Here is a 27,924-nt window from a genome sequence, read left to right as displayed (position 1 = left end):
CACCCGTGCAGAGTAGCTTTAATGCAAAGGACAGCTCTCTATTAATTTAATAATAATTTAAATAATTATAATTTTTATTATTCACGAAAGTCTCGAAGAGTCAGGAGCCCAAATCGCATAAATCGCAATTTGTGCATACTGCAAATCGTTTCAGACTGCTCTGATGAAAAAAATTACCGATCCAATGCGGTCTAATCTGATCTGACCGATTTTCGCAGAGTGCCAGTTTTTTTTTTTTTTTTTTTTTTTTTGCGCACCCCTAATTTTATTATATGTAAAATTAATTAAATAAAATTAAAATTTATTAATAAATAAATAAAATAGAAAATCAAATAGAGAAGAGAAGAGGGAGTGTTGTTGGAGCATTCACGATTTCTGAGGCAAAATTCGAATAGGGAGTGAATTGTTTATAATATAATATGGAGCAGGATAGAGAATGCTGCTGGAGTTAGCCTAAGAACTTAATCCCGACAGTAGCTTCCAAATTGCGGTTGTGGATATTTCTTTTTCTCTTAATTTTCTATTTTTTTATTTTATTTTTAATAAATTTAGCCTAATTAAATCAATTTTATGAAACTAAAACCTAAATAAGCCTAAGAACTTAATCCTGGCAGTAGCTTCCAACTTGCGACTGTGGATATTTCTTTTTCTCTTAACTATCTAATTTTTTTATTTTATTTTTAATAAATTTAGCCTAATTAAATTAATTTTATGAAACTAAAACCTAAATAATATCATTTGTGATAGAATATAAAATAACGTCCAAAAATATTTTGTTATAGAATCTAATGGCAATTATCTTATTTATTGAAATTAAATATAAAAATTGATATGTTATTAAAAATTAAAAATTTATTGTAAAAAATTATAACTAAATACCTAATTTGTTATAGTATTAAAAAATTAAAAATTTATTTTAAAATTGAAACAAAATAAAAAAAATTACTATTTCTTTTGATATATTTACCCTTTAATATTTTATATTCATTCTATAATCTTATAAAATTTGATTCATTTAGTCCGGTCACTGTACATAAAACTTTTCTACAAGAATTGTATATTACTACAGTCATCTTCCATGGATACCAAGCAACACCATATGAGAATTCTCATGTTTTCATGGCCACGCCTCGCCCTTCCTCAAGCTTGCAAGGAAACTCACACAGAAACTTGCATATATACCTCTGCCCAACCCGGAGTCATCTCAATGTATTTGGGGGTTTATGCAAAAATATTTGTTGACATCTTCTTAATAGTATTAATTTTTTTAAAAAATAAATAATATATCTTTTACGAGAAAATTTTATCATTTTATTAAATTAAAAAAGAAAAAAAATGAAGTTCAATCAATTACAAAATACGATAATATTTTAATGATAATAAATTTTTAATTAAAATATAATATTTCAGAGATCAAAAAAGCCAAATAACTTGCTACGATAAATAAAGAAAATTAAAACTAATTTTTTCTTAAAATTCTAAGAAAATCGATACAATTCAAGTAAAAAACTATACATTCTTCATTCTCCTATAGAATGAAAAAAATAAAGTATTAAACTAATAGTATTAAAAAGATAAAGTTCACTAATAATGAATAAATTTTTATTCCACAAATATGTATTAAACTATGCTGAGTTTTATGTAAAGTTAATGGGATTGTGGTGAGAAGAGACAATGGTAAAAAATCTGGGAAGGGAATAGGAAGGCAAAAGGTTATTGTATTTTGTATTTAATTTTTTAATAAAATATTTATTATTAAAAATAAATATCTATATAATAAAACAGAACGGTTTTTAAAAATGTTTAAAATGTATCAGAGATACATTTCAATGGCCGAGATGAATTTTAAATGTATATCAATGGTTGAGATTGGTTGAGATGAATGATGTTCCACCCATTCACTCCCTCACTCATTGCCTCTCTCTCTTCTTCTTTTGCACCTTCTCTCCCACTCCCTCATCCACTGTTGGCAGCTTTGAGCAGCTTGAGGCCATGATGGAGCTTGAGCCGGCAACGACTTTGACCAGTGAGGAGGCCTTGATGGAGCTTCAAGCGGCGACAGCTTTGAGCAATGAGGAGTCGCAATGGAGCTTTAGATGGAGGTGGACAGTTTCGGCTGGAGACGGGGGGCGATAGGGGGGCCAGCAACAACGTGGGTGTGTAACGCCCTGCTTTCCCAGACGCGTTATAACTTAGGACAATTCCGGGACAATAAAATTCTTCTTTTCAAACTTAATTCTAAATCACATCATACCTTGAATCCGTCCCAGAATTCTCATCTCTTTATATCGATAGAGAATCACTATACACATCAAATGCGAAAGTAATGATCGAAACCTGATATCTTAACATTAATTATAAATAAATTCTTACATCTTCAACATTCCTCAAAACGTTCAAAATCTAAAGTAGCAGAACTTAAATACAGGGCCTACGTCACATACATTTCATTCTTCATGCACTCTGATAAGTGTCATTGCATGCCTCATTTATCCTCGTATCTGCTACAATCTCCACCTGGAACGTTTAAATATTCCAGGAGCAAAACCCAAGTTAGATGATGAATCATCTAAGTTGTAATACCCGGGAATAATTTGAGGATAAAAATGATATTTGATAAAGGGCATAAATGGAATTTGTGAAAAAATAAGACTATAGGGTACACTAACACAGCTTTGGACGACCGAATTAGTCAAAGGGAGTAACCCGAACCCTAGATAGCCAAGGAAAATGGTATAGTATTGACGAGCGATTTAAATTATGATTTTTAGTGATAAAAGAAATGAGATCGGGAACAGTTTTCGGTACAGCAAAAATACAGCTGCCAATTAGGTCGTATTACCATATTGTTATAGACGATGCCCGAAAAATCAATGGAGTGTGTCTAGGACTAATATTTGATGTATAGAACAACCCTTAAGTGGTTTCAGATTGAATCGAGTGGATTTGAGGTCAAATCGATCAATCGGGCCTAAGTGTAATTTTTTAAAATTGCCCGAGGGAGGATAAAACGGTAACTTTTTGGAAGTTTCAAGGGATAAATGAGAAGTACAAATCTTGAGGGTCTTAGTGATGGTGCTAGAAACATCAGGGGCTTGAGGATAAGGGCCTAAATGCAAAAGGAAGTTTCTAAGGGACTAAAGTGCAATTTTCAAAAATCTGCCAAATCTCGTCATGGCATGGCCTAGGGTAGTCTAGGAAGCGTGTGGGGAAAGGTTTGGCCGGAAATCGGCCACGTGGGGGTCGGATTTAGCCTATAAATACCAAGGATTTTTGGCCGAATTTGGAGCATCAAATTGCTCAGTTTTGAGGGAAAATCGAGGGAAGCCAATAAGGGGCTTTTGATCCTTGAGGCAAGAGGAGCAATTCTGGTAAGTTTCGTGAGTTTTGGAGGTGAATCGAAGGCGTTTCGAGGGTGGCCGAAAAGTCGAGGCGGTCCGCCTACCGCGACCTGCAACTCGACTTCCGATGGGCTTTCCGGTGGCCTTTTGGCCTGAAACTGGTGGGGTTGTGATCGACTTTTCTTGGGCTTTCAGGGGGTACCGGTTTCGGGGGCATCGGAGCAACTGTCGGTGGCTAGCTCAAGGTTGAAGACGGTGGCGCATGAGCTGCACGCGCCAGCCTTTGCTTGCACCCACGCGCCAAGCGCGTGAAGGCGCATGACGAAGGGCATTTTGGTAATTCAACTTCCAAAAATTTTATTTAATTATTTTATGAATTATTATGTAAAAATATTTGAGAAAATAGTTGTGTAGATATTTATTTTGAATTATTAGAGAAGAAAAATGGGAGAAAAATAGGAAAATGTGAGAAAATTAAGGAAAATTATAATTGTTGGATAAATATGATGATTGGGATGCCTTGAGGGTTGAGACGAAGTGACTCGTGCGAGGTTCGAGGTGGGCACGCAAATGAAGGCGTATCGCGCTTTTCCAGAAAAATCCGAATTGCGCCTAAAGGTGAGTGGTTCTACCCGAGAAGACTTATAGTAGCATGTGAATGGTTTACTGTGAGTATTCATCCCTGTGGCTTGGTTTATTGTAATGGTCTGTCTAAACAGTTATTTACACATGCATTGAATTTCGTACGATAAATTGCATACGTCGAAATGTTGATTTTAAGCTATGCATGTTATGATTTTTTTGGCATTGGCATGTTGTGTTGTCCATGTGGGACTTGGGTTGTTAACCTGTGACGTAGCTCTCGAGTGTCAGCACTCGAAATGCGTACCAAGGGTTAATGCTATGTGACCCACTTGGGACGGGGTTGAGACGGACTTCACCCTACGATACTCAAGTGGTGGGGCTGAGAATGGACACCACCCCGATTGTTGGCTCAAGTGGCGGGGCTGAGAGTGGACACCACCCTAGGTTCCTTTGAGCAATAGCATTAAGGCCGAGGTGTCGTGGATTTCGGGGATAGTGCTGATGTGACACTCTTGGGGCTAGGGTTACGTTGGGTCTTGAAATGCTTTTGAGTAGGAGCGTAAAGCCTAACAATGACAATGGGGTGATTCCCGGGTTCATATGGCGAGGTTGTCCCTCTTAAGCAGGATTGGTTCGCCAATGGGTCGGTGTGGTCATGTCGCCTTTAGAGAGATTGCATTTTCCCCGGTTAGGGCTAAGTGCTATGTGGGATTCTCTTAGGCTGGGGCGTGTCGGGATTTATCAGTTTTATATATGATTTTGCATATCTGCATGAAAATGTTTTTGAACTCACTTAGATGATTCAGCATCTAATTTGGACTATGTCCCTGGAATATTCAAACGTTCCAGGTGAAAACAGTGGCGCTAAGGGAAAGAATGTCATCGAGATGTAGCTGCTATGTTTAGTTTTCTTAGATTTTGTCTATGATTACAATGTTCAGAGGTTATGTAATATTTTGATATTTTCATGTGAAACATCGATTTGGTTATTGTAAAGGAATTGTCGGTTATATATCATTGAGGTTTCGATCTTGCTTCCACTGATGTGATTGATAATGCCTGTCTTAGTCTATTAGTTATTAAATTTTGATATGCTAAGAAGGTACAATTGGGATTGTCGGAAAATGATTATGATAAGAGTATGTATATCGAGAGATTTATGTTGTATATAATATTGAAAAAAAAAATATTCTCGAAATCTCAAGATAATGCTCGTTCTGGGAAAACAGGGCGTTACATTTGGTATCAGAGCAAACTAGCAAAAAACCCCGATTGGAGACTCAAGGGTACTAGTGGAAATTAAGAATGATTGAGATAGGTTTGCAAATAGGTGATGTGAACCATTGACGTTCTAGTATTAGAATGATTTGATATTTACCATGGATCCTAGGGAAATGAGAAACTTAGGATGGTTCGGTTAGTATTATTGAAAATAAAGTCTAAGGATTCTGATGATTAAGGTTATCTCTAAGAAAATGCTAATGTTTTCCCTTCAGATGGTGAAAAATCGAAGAATCACGGATCTCAATGAACGAAATGAGGAAAGCGGTAGTAACAGTCATCGAGGTCGCTCGGTGAGCCACACCACGAGTAGTCGCCATAGTCGCTCTACAAACTCTGCTACGAGTAATCACCGTAGTCGTTCGACGAATCACGCCACGAGCAATAGACGACAAGAAGAGCAATCAGGTCCTAGTGAACGTAGGCTTGATTGAATAGAGCGAATCTTAGAGGGCGTGCTAACACATGTAACAAGGAATGAGCCACCAAGGCACACCCCCCATGTGCTGGATCAGTATCGCCGGCAAAGACCCCCGGTGTTTAGAGGAAAAGTGGGAGATGACCCCAGTGCAGCTAAGTACTGGATAGAGCAAACTGAAAAGCTGCTCCAACATCTGCAGTGTCGTGACAAAGAGGAGGTTAACTGCGCTACATTCATACTAGAGGAAGAAGCTGCACGATGGTGGCAATCAGCCCAACGGGCCCTACAAAGGACACCTAGGCAAACAATGCAGGATCCAAGGCCGAGACAAGCTCAACTGATAACTTGGGAAGGATTCAAGGAAGTATTCAATGCTAAGTACTTTCCCCAAAACTGGAAGAAAGAAAAGACTTGGAAATTCATGAAGTTGAGGCAGACTGATGAAATGTTAGTAACTCAATACGATGTCAAGTTTACCCAACTAATCAGGTACGTGCCTATGTACGAAACTGACGAGAGGCAGAAGGCACAAAAATTTGTGAGTGGATTGAAGGTGGATCTACAACAAGCTCTCAGCTCATGTAACATCAACACGTACAACGAGGCGCTGGACAGGGCTCTGACCACCGGGATGAACTTACTGCGTGTAGGACTGATAAGATCTGATGAAAAGAAAAGAGATTCAAAAACCCCGGAGCATAAGTCAGGAGGAAAAAATTTCAAAGATAGCAAACCGTGTCCTCGATGCAATAGAAAACACCCAGGAAGAAATTGTTCGCAAGGGCATATCACGTGTTTTTCATGCGGCGAAAAAGGACATAAGGAGAAGGACTGCCCTAAGAAGAAAGATGTACCTCCAACTGGGAATCGAATGGGGATCACATGCTACTCATGCAATCAACCCGGTCATTACGCTAGCGAATGTCCGAAAAGACAAAAAATGGATCAACCCGAGAAGATAAACATGACTCCAGGACCTCGTACCGGACGAGTTTATTACCTAGAAAAAGAAAATGAAGAGGTTTACCCTGGCTTGGCAAGAGATGACGAAGAAACCCATCCGACAATGACCAAAGGTATGTCAGTTTAATTTAGGTTGATTTTTGATGCATTCATAATCATGGCAGCCAAGTTAAGGTTCACTGTTATCAATTTCTGTGCATTCATGGCATATGCATTAGAATGGGTTGGGAGAATTATTTGTCAAATAAAATGAGTTTTGAGGACACAATTGGGAATGATATTAAGTATTATGAATTATTTTGGGATTTGTGTAGCCGCCTATTTAAGAGCTACAACAAGATATTCTGGAAAATAAAAGACGTGTCTAATAAGCTCGGATCATATGGAGATGTAAGTTACGAATAATTGCTAAGGATTACGAATGGTACTTAGGACATTTTAATTGGGAGTCATTAGCAATAGCAATGATACAATTATCACGGATCAAATTTTGAGGACGAAATTTATTAAGGGGGGGAGAATGTAATACTCGGGAATAATTTGAGGATAAAAATGATATTTGATAAAGGGCATAAATGGAATTTGTGAAAAAATAAGACTATAGGGTACACTAACACAGCTTTGGATGACCGAATTAGTCAGAGGGAGTACCCCGAACCCTAGATAGCCAAGGAAAATGGTATAGTATCGACGAGCGATTTAAATTATGATTTTTAGTGATAAAAGAAATGAGATCGGGAACAGTTTTCGGTACAGCCAAAATACAGCTGCCAATTAGGTTGTATTACCGAATTGTTATAGACGATGCCCGAAAAATCAACGGAGTGTGTCTAGGACTAATATTTGATGTATAGAACAACCCTTAAGTCGTTTTAGGTTCAATCGAGTGGATTTGAGGTCAAATCGATCAATCGGGCCTAAGTGTAATTTTTTAAAATTGCCCGAGGGAGGTCAAAACAATAATTTTTTCGAAGTTTCAAGGGATAAATGAGAATTAAAAATCTTGAGGGTCTTAGTGATGGTGCTAGAAACATCAGGGGCTTGAGGATAAGGGCCAAAATGCAAAAGGAAGTTTCTAAGGGGCTAAAGTGCAATTTTCAAAAATCTGCCAAAGCATGGCAGATCTGGCCGCGAATTTGGCCGGAAAAATGGGAGATTTGGGCATAAAATCTCGTCATGGCATGGCCTAGGGTAGTCTAGGAAGCGTGTGGGGAAAGGTTTGGCCGGAAATCGGCCACGTGGGGGTCGGATTTAGCTTATAAATACCAAGGGTTTTTGGCCGAATTTGGAGCATCAAATTGCTCGGTTTTGAGGGCGAATCGAGGGAAGCCAATAAGGGGCTTTTGATCCTTGAGGCAAGAGGTGCAATTCTGGTAAGTTTCGTGAGTTTTGGAAGGAAATCGAAGGCGTTTCGAGAGTGGCCGGAAAGTCGAGGCGGTCTGCCTACCGCGACCTGCAACTCGACTTCCGGTGGGCTTTCCGGTGGCCTTTCAGCCTAAAACCGATGGGGTTGTGATCGACTCTTCGTGGGCTTTCGGGGGGTACCGGTTTCGAGGGCATCGGAGCAACCGCCGGCGGTTGGCTCAAGGTTGAAGACGATGGCGCGTGAGCTGCACGCGCCAGCCTTTGCTTGCACCCACGCGCCAAGCACGTGAAGGCACGTGACGAAGGGCATTTTGGTAATTCAACTTCCAGAAATTTTATTTAATTATTTTATGAATTATTATGTAAAAATATTTGAGAAAATAGTTGTGTAGATATTTATTTTGGATTATTAGAGACGAAAAATGGGAGAAAAATTGGAAAATGTGAGAAAATTAAGGAAAATTATAATTGTTGGATAAATATGATGATTAGGGTGCCTTGAGGGTTGAGACGAAATGACTCGTGCGAAGTTCGAGATGGGCACGCAAATCAAGGCGTATCGCCCTTTTCTAAAAAAATCTGAATTGCGCCTAAAGGTGAGTGGTTCTACCCGAGAAGACTTATAGTATCATGTGAATGATTTACTGTGAGTATCCATCCCTGTGGCTTGGTTTATTGTGATGGTCTGTCCAAACGGTTATTTACACATGCATTGAATTTCGTACGATAAATTGCATACGTCGAAATGTTGATTTTAAGCTATGCATGTTATGATTTTTTTGGCATTGGCATGTTGTGTTGTCCATGTGAGACGTGGGTTGTTAATCTGTGACGTAGCTCTCGAGTGTCAGCACTCGAAATGCGTGCCAATGGTTAATGCTATGTGACCCACTTGGGACGGGGCTGAGACAGACTTCACCCTACGGTACTCAAGTGGCGGGGCTGAGAGTGGACACCACCCCGATTGTTGGCTCAAGTGGCGAGGCTGAGAGTGGACACCACCCCAGGTTCCTTTGAGCAATAGCATTAAGGCCGAGGTGTCGTGGATTTCGGGGATAGTGCTGATGTGACACTCTTGGGTCTAGGGTTACGTTGGGTCTTGGAATGCTTGTGAATAGGAGCGTAAAGCCTAACAATGACAATGGGGTGATTCCCGGGTTCATATGGCGAGGTTGTCCCTCTTAAGCAGGATTGGTTCGCCAATGGGTCGGTGTGGTCGTGTCGCCTTTAGAGAGATTGCATTTTCCCCGGTTAGGGCTAAGTGCTATGTGGGATTCTCTTAGGCTGGGGCGTGTCGGGATTTATCAGTTTTATATATGATTTTGCATATCTGCATGAAAATGTTTTTGAACTCACTTAGATGATTCAGCATCTAATTTGGACTATGTCCCTGGAATATTCAAACATTCCAGGTGAAAACAGTGGCGCTAAGGGAAAGAATGTCATCGAGATGTAGCTGCTATGTTTAGTTTTCTTAGATTTTGTCTATGATTACAATGTTCAGAGGTTATGTAATATTTTGATATTTTCATGTGAAACATCGATTTGGTTATTGTAAATGAATTGTCAGTTACATATCATTGAGGTTTTGATCTTGCTTCCACTGATGTGATTGATAATGCCTGTCTTAGTCTATTAGTTATTAAATTTTGATATGCTAAGAAGGTACAATTGGGATTGTCGGGAAACGATTATGATAAGAGTATGTATATTGAGAGACTTATGTTGTATATAATATTGAAAAAAAAAAATATTCCCGAAATCTTGAGGTAATGCTCGTTTTGGGAAAACGGGGCCTTACATAAGTAATTGTACATAAAACACATTTCGTGCATGAATGCAATGTCTTTCATCGTAGATATCAACTGCACCCCTCAAGTTACCTACCATTTTTGCGGCCCCTTCTTTCGAAGCCGAGGTGTATGGGTGCACCCTTGGTAAAATAGCAGTGCCAGTTCGTACTCCCTACGGCCTCAAATGCGAGTGATCAATGATATCAACGTGTATTCATGCATTTCATAGTCATGTCATGTATGTAGTTTACGTGATGGATACATATCAGGGCATGTCAATATGATAAAAACATTTTCGAGGAACATAAACCACTTACAAACCAAGCATTTCCATAAAACTATCTTTAATTGGGGAGTACCACTTACCTTCTAGAGTTTATCGAGCTACCTCGATATCCGTGCCTTGCCTCGTGCATCGCCTCGATTTGCGTGCCAACCTCAAAATTTGACAAATCACTTCAACTTATTCCTCAGAGCATCTTAATCACAATAATTATTTAAATAAATATTAAAACCTATTTTTCCATAATTTCTCTCGTTCTCTATAATTTTCTCTCTATTTCTTCCTATTTTCCCTCAATAATTCTAAATTAAATATTTCTAAAAATATTTTCTCAAATATTTCACTATGGAAATTCATAAAATAATATTCTGGAATTTTTAAAATTTTTTAAGAAATTTTACTCACCTTAACTTAGCATCTCCGATTTCCTCGGTATGCGTGCCATATTTTCGAAACGCGTGCTCGGGCCGTTTTTCTTGCCAAAATCTCTGGGATATTACCGAAACATAATTTCCTATTTCTTTGGTATTTTTCAGGTTTTTTCCCAATTTTTCCTATTTTCTTTTCTTTTCTTTCTTTTCTTTTCTTTCTTTTCTTTTTCTTTTCTTTTTTTCTTCTTCTCCTTCTCTCCTTCTTCCTCCCTCCTCTGCTTCTTTTTTCTTCCGCCATGGACGCGCACGAACAGCTCCGCCGTCCCTCCTTCCCGCGCCCACCGGCCACCATGATCGCCTTTGACGGCCTCCCCGGCCATTGCCGCACCCACAACGCCACTGCTGGCAGCCGTATGCGGCCGCCACTGGCTGCAGCTAGTTGTAGCTTTGCTGCAACTGGTTGCGCACTCGCTCCGTTCGGCTGCCTCTCAGCCGTTGTCGGCTACCTCCGACTCCACTGGCCGCATCGTCGCCCGCCGCCGCAAGTTGCCATCGCAGCAGCTCCCCTGCTGCCATCACCGCGGCAGCTATTCTAGTTCGGTGAGCTCGTGGATTTTCCATGGCTACCATGGACGAGTTCGGCCCAGCTCTCACGAGCTTCTCTCTCTCTCTCTCTCTCTCTCTCTCTCTCGATCTCCCACTTGCTTGTTGCCCTCAATCGGCCAACTTCTTTGCCTATTTATAGGTAGCCATGGAGGATCGTATATATGTATATATATATATAAATTATATATCACACACAGACTCAATCTTATCATAATCTTACTGCCATTTTCCTCAAATCTTGTTGATATTTTCACAAATCTCGGATGCTGAATCTTGCAAAAAATCATTGGCCATCACTCCAGCAAATAATTCAACTTGCAGCAAAATGAAGCTTCACAGAAGCTCGCACACACACGCACGGATGTGTATATATATCTATATATTTTGTACGTCACATTTAATTGCCAAATCTCTCAAATCTTCAAGTGCTACCATAATCTCCCCATTTTGCGGCCAAAATCTCGGCCATTTAAAGCTTCACAGAAGCTTCGCAAAACCAGCTTGCACACACGCACGATGCATATATATATATTTATATAACTATTATATAATACACTAACATATAAGAGAAATTACACTTTTAATTCCCATAATTCATCTAATATCATTTGGGAAATTTTCTTATTGCAACCATGCCCTCTAACATCGATTAAATTTGCATTTCAATACCAAAAATTCACAATTAATAACTTAATTTTACTCAATATAGATGATTTTGCCCCAATGTCCTTACCGGGCTGTCGTTTCATGCTGAAACCACTGAAGGGTTGCTCATTACGCAAAACCAACGCCCCCCTAGGGTTCCGTTGATTTTTCGGGAGCCTCCTACAATGATTCGGTTTTACAGCCTAAATGGCAGCTGTATTTTAGCTGTATCAAAAACTGTTCCCGATCCAATTTCTTTCGATACCATAAATCCTATCTCGATATGCTCATCGAGACCCTATAATTTTTCTTAGATAATTTCATTCCGAGGCATTCCCTGCAGTTGATTCGGTACTTATAACTACTATCAATCTAATTTTTCAGTATTCTAAACTTATTAAAATTACGTGGCATCCTTATGGGGTATTACAGGGTGGGTGTAAGGAGAGAAAGAAAGAGAGAGAAAGTGAGTGAGGAATGAGGCAAGCGGGTGGGTCTCTCATAGAAAGAAAGAAAGAGAGAGAGTGGAGGCAATGAGTCAGGGGTGGGAGAGAGAAAGAAAAAGGCAGTCAAATTTTTTTTCAACTTTTAATTTTTTAAAAATTTAATTTCTTTAAAAATTAATATACAAGGTCGGGGACTTTTTTCAAATTTTTTAATTTTATATTTTTTAAAAATAATAATTTTTAAAGCATTTAATACTTAATTTTTAAATATTTTAAATATCAACAACATAAAATTTTGAAATTTTTTGAAATATCATGTAAGTTTTGAAATATCATGTAAGTTTTAAATAAAAAAACACCAACAGTGTAAGATTTAATGTATAAGAATTTGATATAGATGATTCAATTTCAAAAGAAAGAAAAATTTCTTTTTTAAATCATTGATGATCAAATGCTATTTTTAGTATAAAACTTTATTCAAATAATGATATCAAAGTAGGAACCTTCATTCGAAATTTAATATTTTTATCTTTAGGTGTTGACTTTTTGATATTTTTAAATTTAATTTTTAAAGCATTTAATACTTAATTTTTAAGTATTTTAAATATCAACAATGTAAGTTTTTTAAATATCATGTAAGTTTTAAAACTTAATTTTTGAAATTTTTTAAATAAAAAAACACCAATAGTATAAATTTTAATGTATAAGAATTTGACATGGATGATTCAATTTCAAAAGAAATAAAAATCTCTTTTTTAAATCATTGATGATCAAATGCTATTTTTAGTATAAAATTTTATTCAAATAATGATATCAAACTAGGAATCTTAATTTGAAATTTAATATTTTTATCTTTAAATATTGAATATTTGATACTTAAAAAAATATGAAATTGGTTAATCTATCCTATTGAGTAACTTAAAAATGTAAATATTTAAAAAGAATTTATTTTTTTAATTTTAATTTTATTTTATTAATCCTATTTTTTATTTTAAATATAATAAAAAATTTTTAAATTAAAATAATATAAAAATTAAAGAGTTCTGACCAAGGTTCTCCGACCCCGAATCAAGGTCCCCTGATTGATGGTCGCGGCCAGCAACAACTGGTATGTATTATTTGATATTTAATTTTTAATTTAATTTGTTTAGATTGTAGAGCAATGGTATACTTTATTATATAAATTTAGTATTTTTTTTTTGTTAGAAAACGTTAATAAGTATATAATAACTTTAATTTATATTTTATTCAATATTTATAATTTTTTTATTTATTTTTATATTTGAATTTGTTATATATTTAATAAATATTATAAATCTTATATGTTTATTTTTTATTTAAGTTTTATAGGATGTTTAATATAAATAAAATTATTATAATATAATATATATAAATTATAATTATATTTTAATTTTAATATTATTTACACTTTCAAGATAAAAAAATTATAAAAGGGAGGTATGGTTGGAATAGGAAAGGGACTTCGAAGTTCCTAAATTTGCGGGTTGGGGCAGCGGGACCATACTACCCTGACACCATGAGGGTAAGCTGTCATAGTCAATAGACACACAGAACGAAGTTCATGGCTGGCCAGCCAAGCTATGACTTGTTTTTACTTTTAAATGCTTGTTTTAACCTAGAAGGAAGAGACACGTGTATCAACGAAGTTGGCCAAAGCAGAAGAATCGCACAAAAATTCCTTTTTGTCATACCTAAACTTGCTGCATTGTTTTGTTACTTTGAAGAATTATTCAACTTCCTTATAAAAAAAAAAAAAAAAACAATCTTCACCCTCAACACGCAAACAGAAGAGAATAATCCACATGTTTCTTTCTGCAATCCAAAATATAACCAAAATGCATTTAACTTCAGCTCTCAAGTAGTCACACAGGAAAATCAAGGAAAATTCACTGACAATCATTTAATAGAACCCTACTACTTTACTACTACTAGAGATTGAGAGAGAGAGAGAGAGAGAGATGAATAGGCAAAGAGTTCCTCCTTAGCACATGAACAAATGAGACTCTTAAACTAATAACAGGCCTCCGACCCAGAAAGCTTCAGAACAAGGATAACCGTACGTGCAGGGTCCCCTAACAGACTATATATCACGCATGTATGCGCGCGTGTGTATATTATATATATATATATATATATCATCAGAATCACAGCAGTGGTGTAATGCAGACAGACCCATCCAAAATTCCTTTCTACAAACTATAATTTATCCTCTATAAAAATAAAGATGGTCCTTTTTGCTCTCCTGAATTTCTTACCGCAGGCACAATCCATCGAAATGCAGACACTGCAATTATGTCGTCGACAAAACCCCACCCTTCTTATATCTTCCAGCAGATCAGACCCACCAGTTTTGGTTTCCTTTTCAGCAAAATAACCGTGCAGTTGATAAGAGAGTTCATCTATTGGCTCATCATTCCAATGAGAATACACAGGCCCCAAGCGCGCCATTAAAAGGGCTAAACCTAAATGCGCACAACCCAAACATGGCTTTCAACAAGAAGAAGAAGAAGTCACTTAAGGCTGGGACGGTTCTCCCAATCCATCTTGTGGTTCAGCTTTAACTCTTCGGTAGAACAACACATAAGCAGCAGAAGTCTTGACATCGCCTTCAGTAATTGGCGATACATGGGCATCATCAAAATGATACCATCTGTTCTCATCAATTAGCTGCAAAGTCAACAGGCAAAAATCCAACTCAATCCAGTCCTATGAATGAAATGAATGCTGAGAAAGCAAGACGCAACAAAGAAAACAGTAACTTCACGTGATGCCATATAGAACAATGTCCAATTAAAGAAAAAGTACAAACAATTAGGATTCCTAATAGTTCAGTAGAGGTATTTTGGGCAATGCACCTAGTTTGACCATACTTTGTTAACCTAGATAATTGGACCACAAACTGCATATAACAACAAGGACTTATCAGGAGGATTCAAACTCACACTGTTACATTAAACCAAAAGGCAGACATAGTTTAAAAAGATAATTAGCTAATTTAATAGAAAAACTGAACATAACAGCCAAAATAATCTAAAAACAATTCAGCAGCAAATCTAAAATCATGGTAAAAAAAATGTTCATCCCAACTGCAGGATGGAATAATATAGGTTCTCCAGGAAAAGAAAAAAGTAATCCAAAAAAAAAAATATTGGCACACAAGCAAGGGAGTGGACAAGCACAACATATTGCATTTACCTTAGCAAAGGCCGAATAATGCCCACCACCAAGACCACCATAGTGGTTACTGACAGCATAGAGCTCATATACATGAGATCGTCCAAATACATCATCAGATTTCACATACTTCCTTAGATCAAGATTATGAATCGGGAAATTCACAAAGGTATCAAGTTTGTTCTTCAGGTATCGGCTGTAAGAGAACCTTTTTAAGTGGAAGACTAGTATATCTGGCAACCTCCACAAGTCCAGCTTCTTTGTGGCTTGCCTGTGTTCCTTGCAACGAGGGCAATACCTGCAATGAAATTTTAAAAAACAAAATAGCTGATCATGCTTTGATACTTTACATGAAATGACCTCAAAATACAAGTCTTCTGTATAAAAAAGTACCGAGTATCCTACCACATATCATCAGGCCCTAATGGTTCCTCCTTTAAAAATGCATCCAAGCATGAAAACAATGAGACTGCTTCTTGGCATGTTTTCTTGACTGGAAGTCCAGTCTTGTGAACCTCAGGAAGATCCTTCAGGTAGCTGGAATCATATAATTCATGATCTTTATCACTCCAATCAAGCATAACCTTAATCGGTTGACCAGTTTTTATGAAGGAGTCCTTGTGAATTGGTCTGCAGGTCAAACCCCTCTCATCTGTTATGCAGAGATTAAAGTGCAACTCCCTGTAGGAAACTTCTTCTGGTGCTGCATCCATAGCTTGGTTTCCAAGTTCAGAATGACTACTGCAGCTGTTTGTTGCCACATCAATATCTCCTGAAGAAGAACCATTTTCATTGCCCCTAAGATCATTAGTTTCCCTAGAATAAGTTTTCCTTGTCAATGGAGACAACACCCTGCTAACAGCAAGATCAATGTCAGCTCCAGTTTTAGGGTCCTCCAGATAGGTAACAAGTGGTGTCAAGAAAAGTTTCCTCTCATAGCCCTTCAAATTGTCCGAAAAACATCTGCAAAGAAACATGAATTAGTTATAACTGGTAAATTGATAAATATCAGATTAAAGGAAAGGTGACATCAACCCTATCACAAGCTGCTGGACTCTTGAGACCTGAGCTACATCCTGCATTTATTCACTTTCCCCTTTTCTTGTGTGTGTGCGAGTGAGCATGTGTGTGTGTGAGTGCATGTGTGTTCCCCTCACTTTTGTCCTCCACCCTTTCTTTCTTTTAAAGGTAGCCAGTAATGTAGCCCAAACCCTACATGCCAAACTAAAAAGATCAATAGAGCATCTATGCAGCTTGAGCTAGATGATTTGTAATCCCCAACGAGGGAATTACACCAGAGACTCAAAGACATATCAGCTAACCAGCAGATATGGCCAATCAGGGTAGACATCAGCAGTTCATTTTCCTTTTCTTATTGTACTACCATCAATGGTTAAAAATAAGAAATGCCCATACATCAATTAACAAGTGGTAAGTATTGGCAAAATCCAACCCAATACACCACAAAACAATCATCAGCTAACAAGGGGCAAGTATTGTCTTACTACCATCAATGATCAACTAACATAGTGTAAAACCATTGCTGCTGCTGCCACCACATACATCCATCTTTCCAACCTCACAAGAACACAGAATCATGAAAACTGAGTTTTTCCATCATAAACAAGTGGAAATAATAGCTACCGATTCAAGAACAGGGACTCACTTTTCAATGTATCTATGACATATCTCGAGTCTTGTCAATTCCACATGCTTTTTGGGAAGTCTGTAGGCGACAATGTGTTCATCATCTTTTATAGAGAGCAATTGTTCGAAAGGACTATCTAAATACCGATATATTTGATGTTCATAAACCTGCAGATTAAATATCAAGGGTTTCAGAACAATGGGTGATAATAGATGCTGATTGGTAAATAAATGGCAGAAACAAAGGTAGCTTTTACCTCTGCAAGCAACAAGGTTTCTTCATTCCTTAAACAACATGCAGTAACCAAGGCTTGACTCAGATCTCTGCAGCAACCATGTTTTAGGACAGTCACTGTGTATGGCATTGGAAGACAAGTGCCATCACCATAAAATACAGTTACTGTCATTGTGCGAGTGGCCATAGAAGGTAGTGGCAAGGATAAATACATGAAAGGATCAAATGTTATGGAGATCTTGCTGCAAACCGGACAAACCAGTGTTGATTTGTATTGGCCCTGAGAATTATTACAAACTAGTTAGGTTTTTAATAATAATATGATACCATACATATATGTTCTTCAGTTGAAAAATCTCTGCAATGCCACTTTTAGAACCAAAATACAAATACCACACTTATCAATATTAGTGGGGGAGAATGAAAAGAAAGAAATTTGCTGTGCAGTAACTAAAAATATGCTACAGATTGTATGAAAGCTTCTCTTCCTTAAAAGCAGACACAATGATAAATTGTTGTCTAGAACTCCAAGATAAGAACTCTAAAATAAATAATCAGTAAGTTCATAATATATAAAACCATTCCTCTCCCCCTCCCTCCCCCACTCAACCAAATAAAAGAATAAAACTAAAAATAAAAGTTTCAAGAAAACATTAATAAGTTTTCATACCATATTAAGACCCTACCCCCCAAATAAATAAATAACACTAAGAAATAAAAACAAGCCACAACTCCAAAGCTGTTCAAAATAGAAGACTAATCTCAAGCTTTAAAGTTGGCATTCCATACCACTAACAAGATTAGTGTTAAGGTGATCTCAGCAATGCAGAAAGGATGGTTATGCGGTAAACTTCACCTTTGTGGTCAACAAGTGGACATTTCATTTTCTATAGCTTTCTTGCAAGCTGGAAATCAGTTCCAATTTACATAAAGCGTTATATAGATAAGCATGTAAAAGAATGTACTCACTTGACAAACATCCACAATTATAGAGTCATTCCGAGCCCTATGATATCTCCAACACTCATCAGCAACCTCCTCATCAGGGCAACCATCATAATCCTTGGTTTCAATATAGGGCTTTTGCTTGACACGATTCAAATCTTCATGCAGTCCATCCAGCAAAAAGGCAAGGAGTTCCTGAAGTAACAACTCATTATTTCTTCTAATAATCAACAAGGATATATGAAAGAACAAGTGGAAGCATAAACTTGCATGGTAAAATAGCACCAACAACCAAAACAACTAAATTGCACGGTAAAATTCCTTCATCTGAATGTCAACTTTCTGTCTGATATTAAATAACTAGCACAGAGACATGAACTAAACAACATCAACTCTAGAGCATGAATTAAGTACACAAGACGCATCTTAATTTAAACGAAGTTTAAGCTGTTCAGCATACAAAACAAGCTCGCCATGGCATCACAAACATTTAAGAAAGCATACTCACAAATTTCAATTAATAAGCATGATTTTATGTTAAAGAATAATACTTCAGAATGGCATGAGATGGAGTATTATAGAACTAAACCATAAGTGCAGGTCCATGAACACACTAGCTATAATCTTCCGCATTAGTCCTATCTGTGCTACTACTGCCATTCTAGTATCACCAGTCAGAAATCAGCATGCTATCTTTTAACTTTTCACAGGTCACATTTGCTACAACTTCCCTTCTAGTATCATTCAGGTTTCAGAACTTGGACAACAGTTCACCACAGAAAAAGAAATAGACCAGATGTTAAAAGTCAGTATGGAAAATCCTCAACCATAAAAAAAAAAAAAAAAAAAAAAAAAACCTAACGATCAAGCAGCAAGTGATCCATGATGAGCACAATACTCAATCCAGATGTCATAGCATGCTAAGATAAAGGTAGACCTCTATAAATCCATTACAATTGAAGGTACCAATGAAGAAAGTCTCTTTTAACATATATAGATTCAACATAACAATAAGTGACAGTTCATTCTTCTTCAAACTAAATCTCTACATTTTCTCCTATCAAAACTCGAGTATTATTAAACTTTAGTTTGGTGTGTTCCAAATTTTTTCACATCTAAGACATTAAAGACAACATTTAAGGAGATGAGTAAGAAAACACTTTTGGTCACTTTGAATCACTAACCTGTTTGGAAACATCAGAAACTTTGGAATTGAAATTCCAATTCTAGAGTGTTAATGAATTTTTGTGTTTGGAATAAAAAGAGTGTAACATTTACTCTCAAACTCTATAATAAGAATTCCAATCAAAGTGGGTCGGAATTGTAAAGTAAAGAATTCCATCTTAGACTGCACTTATTTATTTTATTTCTGCAAATACCTTTTCCTTCACTATTCATAATATTTATCGGGTTTTCTCATCTTCCTAGGGTCCTCCTATCTTCTCCTTCTCCTTCGCTTTGTGATATTAATTTTCCTATATTATCTTATAGTTGGAAGTTGCGAAACAATAGTTGCTGAAACTGTATTTTTTGCCATATTTTAGTTAACATCTTGTTTTAGTTATAGTATTTTTAATGATAAAATGTGGTTATTTATGTGATACATATGTAATCTCATTTTTAGTACTCTATATCTTAATTTCTTTTTTTTTTTTTACAATACAAGAGCATGTAATTCAGTGTTATCTACTTTGTAGAGAACATTTAAAAATTAGAATCATTCTGTTTCAATTCTATTCAATCGGATCCTTCCGATTGCCAATTCCAACCCTGTTATGAACCCTAGGTTCATGACATCTCTCTTCCCTGTGCCATTTCCCCTCCTGTCAAATTACCTTCATCTTTCTCTCTCCTCCTCATATCCTACTACTGCTTCTTCTCTTCTTCCATGATCTCTCTTCTTCTCTTCCAGCCTTCCTCCATCAGGTCCAAATCAGTTTTGATATTGGAGCAAACTCCAATCCACAACATCCCACTTTCCATCTGTTTGAAAACACACCAGTTTTCTTCAGCAATAGCACAAACACACATCAACAACCAACATTATAGCAACAGCATTCCAACAATACCATGGACTGCTGCCGCTGTTGATTCATGCAATCAGTAGCTCAAAGGTGATTGCAGCAAATGACCCAGAATAAAAGATACTATGTCAAAAGTCTGCTCAATGGTGAAAATAGACAAACATGCAAGGTAGAGTGTTCTTTAAGGGGGGATCGATAAAGTTTTTCTGACTGGGACTCTCATGAGATAACAAATAAAGATACAAGCTTTATGTGATTAGAAATTTTTTATTTTATCTAAACGTATTTTTGTTTCATTAGAACTTTTTGTCTAGAATTCATGGTGTTTGATTGGACGAGTTTTACACTAGTTGTCACATGTCAACCACCTAACGCAATCCCCTTCTTTATCTGGGCTTGAGACCAGTTGTAAATAGAAGGAACACCTTCAACACTTGCTGAAACGCTTAATGAAAAAAAGCCTCTAACAAAGTATCGTTTACTGAAGTTTACAGAAGTATCATTTCTCAAGTTTTTTGTCTGCGCTAAACCTTGAATTTTATATGAATATTATTATTATTAAGCATGTTTTAAGTCACGGGTGTCACATAGTGGTATCAGAGCAAAGTTTATTTTCCTATAGACTCAAATTGTTTTTAAAGAAAATTTTGAGCTTTTAGTAAAATTTGTAAGGAATTTCTTTTAAGGAAACATGAAAATCCACCACGTCCCGTTCAAACTTCTAATCTCCGGGTAAGTTATAAGAATTGCTATGCTTATTCTTTATGGATACTATGTTCATGCAAGCCATGTCCCCCTTAACTATGCAGTTATTCTCTCAAGCTATATTCATGAGCATGTGTTGTTATATGTATGCACACGTATGAAGCTCATGTTGAAATAAGTATGTGAGAGATATGATTCTTATTTGCCATTAAATTAGTATGCGTTTTTCGCTAGTGATATTGCTCCAAACTCAAGAGTTCATGATTATAGCGGAAATACTTGTTTAGGAAGGGCGTATTAGAATGAAAACAATTAGGAATCAAGTCCATCAAGAAGAGCTTGCATAACGAATCGTAATTAAACACGAATCTATTGTTGAGTTTATTGATATGTGTGACTATGCTAAGGGCTTTGTCACAAAGACCTAAACTATCTAAGGCGAGTTTGGGACTTGAGTGGTCCACATGACCCCCCTCCTTACCTAGAAGCTCTTTAGTTGGGTGTTATACATATTGGTAGACGAAACGATGGACTAACGAATCATAGTAATTCGCGAAAAACCTCCCTAGTCAGAGGATTTCTCGAAGGTTTGGAAAATGATCTCAAGAAAACAAAGTTTTTAGAGACAAACTTAAACGGGGGCAATTTGGAAGTACTTATGAGGATGTGGGCAGAGGCTAAGAAGAACTAGGGAACCAGGTATGGGCATCTGATTGTGGAATTAAGGATAATAAGCGTTTCAAAGACAAGGATTCCTTAAGACTTGAGAGCATGAAACTAAGCTATAACATAAGTCGTGATAAGCCTAAGACACAACTAAGAAGGGATTAGTGGAACATCTCTATGTCATAGATTAGCCAAGTATGTTTGGAAATATAAAATTTTCCTTCAAGTTAAACTAATGAGATAAGGCTTGTGCATTCAAGATGAACAAAATAGTATCCTTAGGACTCGACCAACTTGAGGAAATGATTATATCTAAGACTTGAAGTGACCCTAGTTGGTTTAAGAATAAAAACAAGGTCTAGAGCACAGGCATGAAATGGAAAAATCCCTAGTCAGTTGAGTTGGAATCTAGAGGAGCCCGAATTTCGAATGAATGTTGTAAAGATATAATTAAAAGGACTATAGGCTAAGCTACCATTCATGGAGTAATGGATAAATCAAACCCTTGTCCTAATACTTAAGGTTGAGTAGGACGTCTAAGGTCACGAGATTTTGTTGGATAATGATGTCACATAATGAGAAGACCAAAGGTGTAAGGTGATATGATGGTCACCCTAGTACCCAAAATGATTAGACATTTGGTGTCTAAGAATAAATTTGGTGGATACAAGGAATTCGATCGAAGTACCAGTGGTAGCAATGACAGGAACACAAGGCACCCACAATTATGATGGTTGAGGACCACAAAGAAAATGTGCAAGTAGACTTAGGATAAAGGTTAAGAAGATCAAAAGACTAAGAATCGCCCAATTGAGGATAATGATCCAAGCTAGCTACTTGACATCTCAGTCAACTAACCTAGAGATTTTGAATTAAGAAATAATGAGACAACTTAGGTGGGTAAAAGATCAAATAGGGGTCGATAACCAATAAAGGATAGGACATTGAAACATAGCAATGAATCCTTACGAAAAAGGAATGTTTGACCTAATAAGAAAAAGAGTTAACAAGGTGTGTTGTAGCCAGGTCAAAGTTATGCACACAAAGGCCTATATGGGTGGCAAGTCTTTTATAAACCACGTAATGGAAACAAATTAGCTCGATGACTGTGTTGGACCATGGGATGATCATAAAGGTCTCGGCTCGAGTTCTAAGGCACCAAACAATAAGGTAGGATTTGCTAACTTGTTAAGCTCGTAAAGAGATATCTTGAGACATGATATAGTGATTAGATCTTAACACATTGAAGTTGATCTTAATAGATCCAAGGAAGAGAAATAGGATTGATTGGAAGAATGACCCATAAAGTAAGTGTCAAGCTAAAAGTCAATTGGAAACATGTAAGGATTGCAAAACCTTTCAACCAGTTTGTAATGGACTAAGCATATGGTTGTGACATAAGTCTATAAGAGAATACGGGTACACGGCCTAGTGTAAATCCAGAATGTGAAAATGAAACTAGATGGACTTCTAATAACCCTAGATGAATTCGAGTTGATATTGGAATTCTAATTAATGATAAAAGATTTGGTTAACAGATCATAGCACCTGTGAGGGTGGCAATAAGAGCATGAGATTCCCTTGTATGCATGATAAGTTTAGAAATTGAATGAGATTGAATTGTGCTAAAGAAATCCGAACTCTTATGAATAGTTAGGGCAAGGATGCACAATCTGATTGAGTGTTGCCCTAGCAAAGAAAATGGAGGACGCATGAGATCAGTGTGTCATTGTCTTTATTGATGATATCTTGATGTACTGTCGAAGTAAAGATGAGCATGAAAATATTTGAGTATTGTTTTAGGGATCTTGAAGGAAAAGAAGTTATTTGCAAAGATGCAAGTATGTGGTTATTTGATAAATTTTGGGGAAACTAATTGAATTGTTGGAGGAAGTTAGAACCCTTTTGTACAAATGCTTTATTTAAAGTCTTATAAAGGCTATTGGGTGCTAAGGAGATTATCTAATTATCAACTTTCTTTACAAAGAATTTTTGGGAAATATGGAATCTTTATTAACAGATATTTTACAAAAACTTGATTGATCTAGGTCTTAAGGATTTCGGGAGATTATCCTATAAGTCAAATTATTTTATGAGAATTTTGGAATTTAGGGAATGTATGGAACCAAGGTCATGAAGACCCTATGTAAATTTGAGGATCATAAGAGCATAATACGATCCTAGAAAGACATTGTCTATAGGAAATTTTGGGATTCAAGAAATTATTTGAGGAGTGTTGGCATCGCAGATTTCTCATATGTGTCTAAGGAAAATAGGCATCTGGTGTACATATGGGCATTAAATAGATATGTAGATATTTGGTAGACTGGTAATCAAAAGTCGGGTAATTTATGATTAAAGTGCTTGGGTCTTATTAACTGGTTATGAACATCTCGGGACTATCCAGTTGTTTAATTATTATACAATTTGGGAGATTTGTTGAATCGAAGTTACAAGTCTGATAATGGATCGGTTTGCCTGGCTGTATGTTAAGGAAATAGTAAGATTGCACGGTGTTCCAATTTTCATAAGGACCCGAGATTCACATCAAACTTTTGGAAGAGCTTACACAAAGCCATGGGAACCAAATTGAGTTTTAGTACAACTTTCCGTCCTCAAATAGATGGACAATCTGAAAGAACAATTCAGACTTTAGAGGATATGCTTCGAAGTTGTGCTCTAGAATTTGGTGGTCAATGGGAAAGGCATCTACCATTAATTGAATTCGCGTACAATAATAGTTATCATGCATCTATTGGCATGGCACCTTATGAGGCATTATATGGAAAGGAGTGCAAATCACTTATTCATTGGAATGAAATTGGTGAGCGAAAGATTCTGGGTCTAGAGGTTGTGGAACAAACAATTCAGGCTATCGAAAGAATCAAGATTAGTATGAAAAAGGCTCAAGATAGACAAAAAAGCTATGCGGATAAAAGAAGAAAGGATTTGGAGTTTACCGTAGGAGATAAGGTATTCTTAAAGATTATGCCCATAAAGAGAGTCCTACGGTTTGGGAAGAAATGAAAGCTCAGACTTCAGTATATAGGCCCATTTGAGATCTTGAAGCGGGTTGGGAATGTTGCTTACCAGCTGGCCTTACCACCAGAACTTTCGAAAGTACATGATGTTTTCCACATATCAATGCTTAGAAAATATGTCCCTAGCCCAGCTCACGTAATCAAACATCAACCATTGGATATCCAGCAAGATCTAAAATATGAAGAGGCACCAATACGCATTCTAGCTCAAGAAGTACGAAAGCTTCGCAATAAAGAGACACCATTGGTCAAGATATTATGGCAACATCATTCAGTCGAAAAAGCAACTTGGGAGCGCGAAGACAAGATGTGATCCAAATACCCCCAACTGTTTGATGACCCCAACTGAAGGTAATTTCGAGGACGAAATTTATTTTAAGAGGGGGAGGATGTAACGCCCGAGATTTTTGTTTCTTTCCTTTCTCAGTTCAAATATATAATATCCAAAAACTTTAAATTGTGATATATACCAGGGATCTTTAAGTTCAGATATATAACAAAATGAGACATTTTCAAAGGGTCACGAAAGTCCTAAGACAAAAATTTAGTTTTGAACTAGTGGCAAAATTGTAATTACTAAGTTCGAGCAAAAGTGTAAGTTCTCAAAAATAATTAGAGATCATTTCGGAGCCAAGAATGGTACCCAAGAGTGAAGGAGCATTGTAAGAATTATTGGAAATGAAGGAATAGCATTTTGAAGGCCAAAAGTGGGATTCTCAAAGTTACGAGGGGTAAAAGTGCAATTTATGGAAACTTTGAGGGACCAAACAGTAATAACCACAAAAGTAACAAAATATCAGCCCAAAATATCAGCCATGGGCTAATCATGAATGGCCAAGTGTTCCCCCTAGGTGTCACAATTGGATTAGTTGAAATCTTATAATGATTAGGGGTGTATTGATTATGGGTGTAATGATTAGCACAAATCTCATGTGAATGCACAAATCTCTATGCATATGTGGCTTAATGATAAAGGGTGTAATGATGGAGCACAAATCCCCATGAATACGTGGCTTAATATGGAAAATCTCATGATGATTCCTTATCCCAACGCGACACGTGGCGCGATTGGATTCGCTGAAATTACCTATTAATATAAGGCTTTGGGGAATGATTTTGGGCACCAAACGAGAGAGAAAAGAAGAGATTTTGAGAGAGGAAACATTGCCAAAGAATGAGGAAAACTCTGCCAAAAACCAAAGGAGATGCGAGTTTTGTCGGAAAAACTACACATCGTCGAAGTTTGGGCCCGAATCGCTGAAAACCAGCGATCGAACCAGTGAGGTAAGTTCCATTTAATTTGATATTCCTGTAGAGGGACGAAATAGGAGTATGTAGCGAAAAACGGAGGTCAAATCGGAGTTATAACAAGGGAGATATGGCCGAAAAACCAAAAGGGTGCAAAGCTGTCACGAAAATTAAGGACGGCACCTTCCGTCGGCGCATGAGGGCACATGACATCCCCTTTTCCCATGAAATTTCATGTATCAACCCCTTATTAAATTACCTACAATATTATGTAAAAACTATTTGGGGTTTAGTTCACGAAAATACATATTTTCTGCAAAAAAACAAACTTAGTAAGGTGTGAAGCCTTAAACATTCAGATCTTATCCATCCAAGTTGAGGTAAGTACACTATGAACTATTTACGATGTTTAAGCACGTTCATGAATCATGTTTATGTGGTCCCTCATGTTATGTTTCAAGCAAGTTTCATGTTCTCAAACAAGTTACAGGACTGGGGTTTAGTAGCGCTACACACAGAGGTTCTTACCCCTATAAGTTGGTAGAACCTATCGTGTCCCCTCATGTTACACGTTCATGTTTCAAGTTCATGTCATCACTTGTTTAAATACGCTTGATGGTTCTTTTGTACTTATTGAGATTTGCGTAATCTCACCCCTTATGTTTTCCCCTCCCCCAAGTAATCATGAATAAGGAGATCGGGACGTGGAAATGGAGCGTGGTGGCATCTTGAAGAAAAAAAGAGAATTTCCAATAATTGAATCTTGTTTCTCTCTTTTTGTTTCAAAAAGATTTTCAATATTAAACTCTTATGATATATGTACACTATTGCTACATCGTATGTCCTTAAAGCTTATATAAGTTTATGAAAAGGCCGAGTCTCCATTTAAGGCTGGATTTCTCAATATGGATGCTATTGTTACAAAGCATATTTGCTAAGTTTTCTTTCTTATATTAAAGCCATGTTTTTAATATCAAACATTATATTTACGCAAAATATGCTCTAAATTCTATTATGTTTGAAACATTACTCAAGTTTACAGAAGTATCGTTTCTCAAGTTTCTTGTCTGCGCTAAACCTTAAATTTTATATGAATATTATTATTATTAAGCATGTTTTAAGTCACGGGTGTCACAGCAGTTCTTTTCAATCCATTTCAATTCTTCGTTCTCTGACAAAACCAGCACCAAAAACTGTTTGATGCCTGCTTTAACCAAAGCAATGGACTCTGCAGCCTTCTTTGGAACCAAAGGCAAAGGAACAATATCCTTAGGACCTTTTTTCTCAAATCCTCCCAACAGAAGTTTCAGCTAAAGAATGACTTTCCTCAACCTCCAGCTTCTTCCTTTGGTCCAAGTTCTCATTGAATGCCTGTCCACACTCATCAGCCTTATGATCAGTTCCCTTACAGCTAATATAGGTTTGTTCTAGTCCAGATTGCTCCATCAAAACTTCTTTAACTACATGTGGACCGTCACAAACTTGATTGGCAGCCTTAAAAGTACCCTCCAATCTGCTGGTTGCTCATAGAATAACTTTTAGGCTGCAGCCCATGCTTTCTGAAATGGCTTCCAGTGCCAATTCTTTCATCTGAGCCTTCTCAGCCACTTGTTTTACCATGGCAAGATGCATCATTTTCATAGTAGGCCTCAACGCATTGTTTAGACCATTAATGAATCTCGATACAAAGTAAGACTCGTTCAAGATCAAATAGGAAATGAGTATCAGTGCTTTCAATTCCTCAAACCTAACCTGATAATCCGCAATAGAGCCTTCTTGTTTGAGTTTATTTAACTCTTCATTGTAACTCTCATCTCCAACCTGAGTTATATCCTCAGCTGCAGTAGAAAATTTTCAAATGGGCAAACTGCCTTCTAAAACTTCTCTTTTTAAGGAATCAAAATATTTCTTAGAAAATACTTCGGCTAGAATACTAACCTGAAACTTCTGTAAAAACAGAATCAAAAATTCGTCCAGATTTTTATTAAGGATAGCGAATTGTTCCTGGATTCTTGTGTCCATTGCTTGCCTAAGAAATTGCTTCCAGGAGTCACCTAATCCTCAATTCAGCAACCTTGAATCCACCTCAACCACCGCTTCAAGGAAATCAATCTGCTA

General features: G+C 36.9%; 1 protein-coding gene across 1 annotated transcript in view; it reads right to left on the bottom strand.

The window, feature by feature from the left end:
* Positions 1–14,084: 14,084 nt before the first annotated feature.
* Positions 14,085–27,924, bottom strand: part of LOC127814253 (ubiquitin carboxyl-terminal hydrolase 9-like) — a 46,767-nt gene continuing 32,927 nt past the window's right edge. Inside the window, exons 9-14 of the mRNA XM_052355644.1 lie at positions 18,147–18,317; positions 17,200–17,457; positions 16,962–17,110; positions 15,701–16,258; positions 15,317–15,593; positions 14,085–14,788 (exon numbers count right to left, since the gene is read on the bottom strand). Of these exons, the coding sequence (XP_052211604.1) occupies positions 14,636–14,788; positions 15,317–15,593; positions 15,701–16,258; positions 16,962–17,110; positions 17,200–17,457; positions 18,147–18,317 (1,566 nt within the window). The 3' untranslated portion in view covers positions 14,085–14,635. The remainder of the gene's footprint in view (positions 14,789–15,316; positions 15,594–15,700; positions 16,259–16,961; positions 17,111–17,199; positions 17,458–18,146; positions 18,318–27,924) is intronic.

This window comes from Diospyros lotus, chromosome 12 (assembly GCF_014633365.1).
Source record: "Diospyros lotus cultivar Yz01 chromosome 12, ASM1463336v1, whole genome shotgun sequence".
NCBI lineage: Eukaryota > Viridiplantae > Streptophyta > Magnoliopsida > Ericales > Ebenaceae > Diospyros > Diospyros lotus.
The sequence above is the reverse complement of the archived record's forward strand: the minus strand, read 5'-3'. Positions and strand labels throughout refer to the sequence as shown.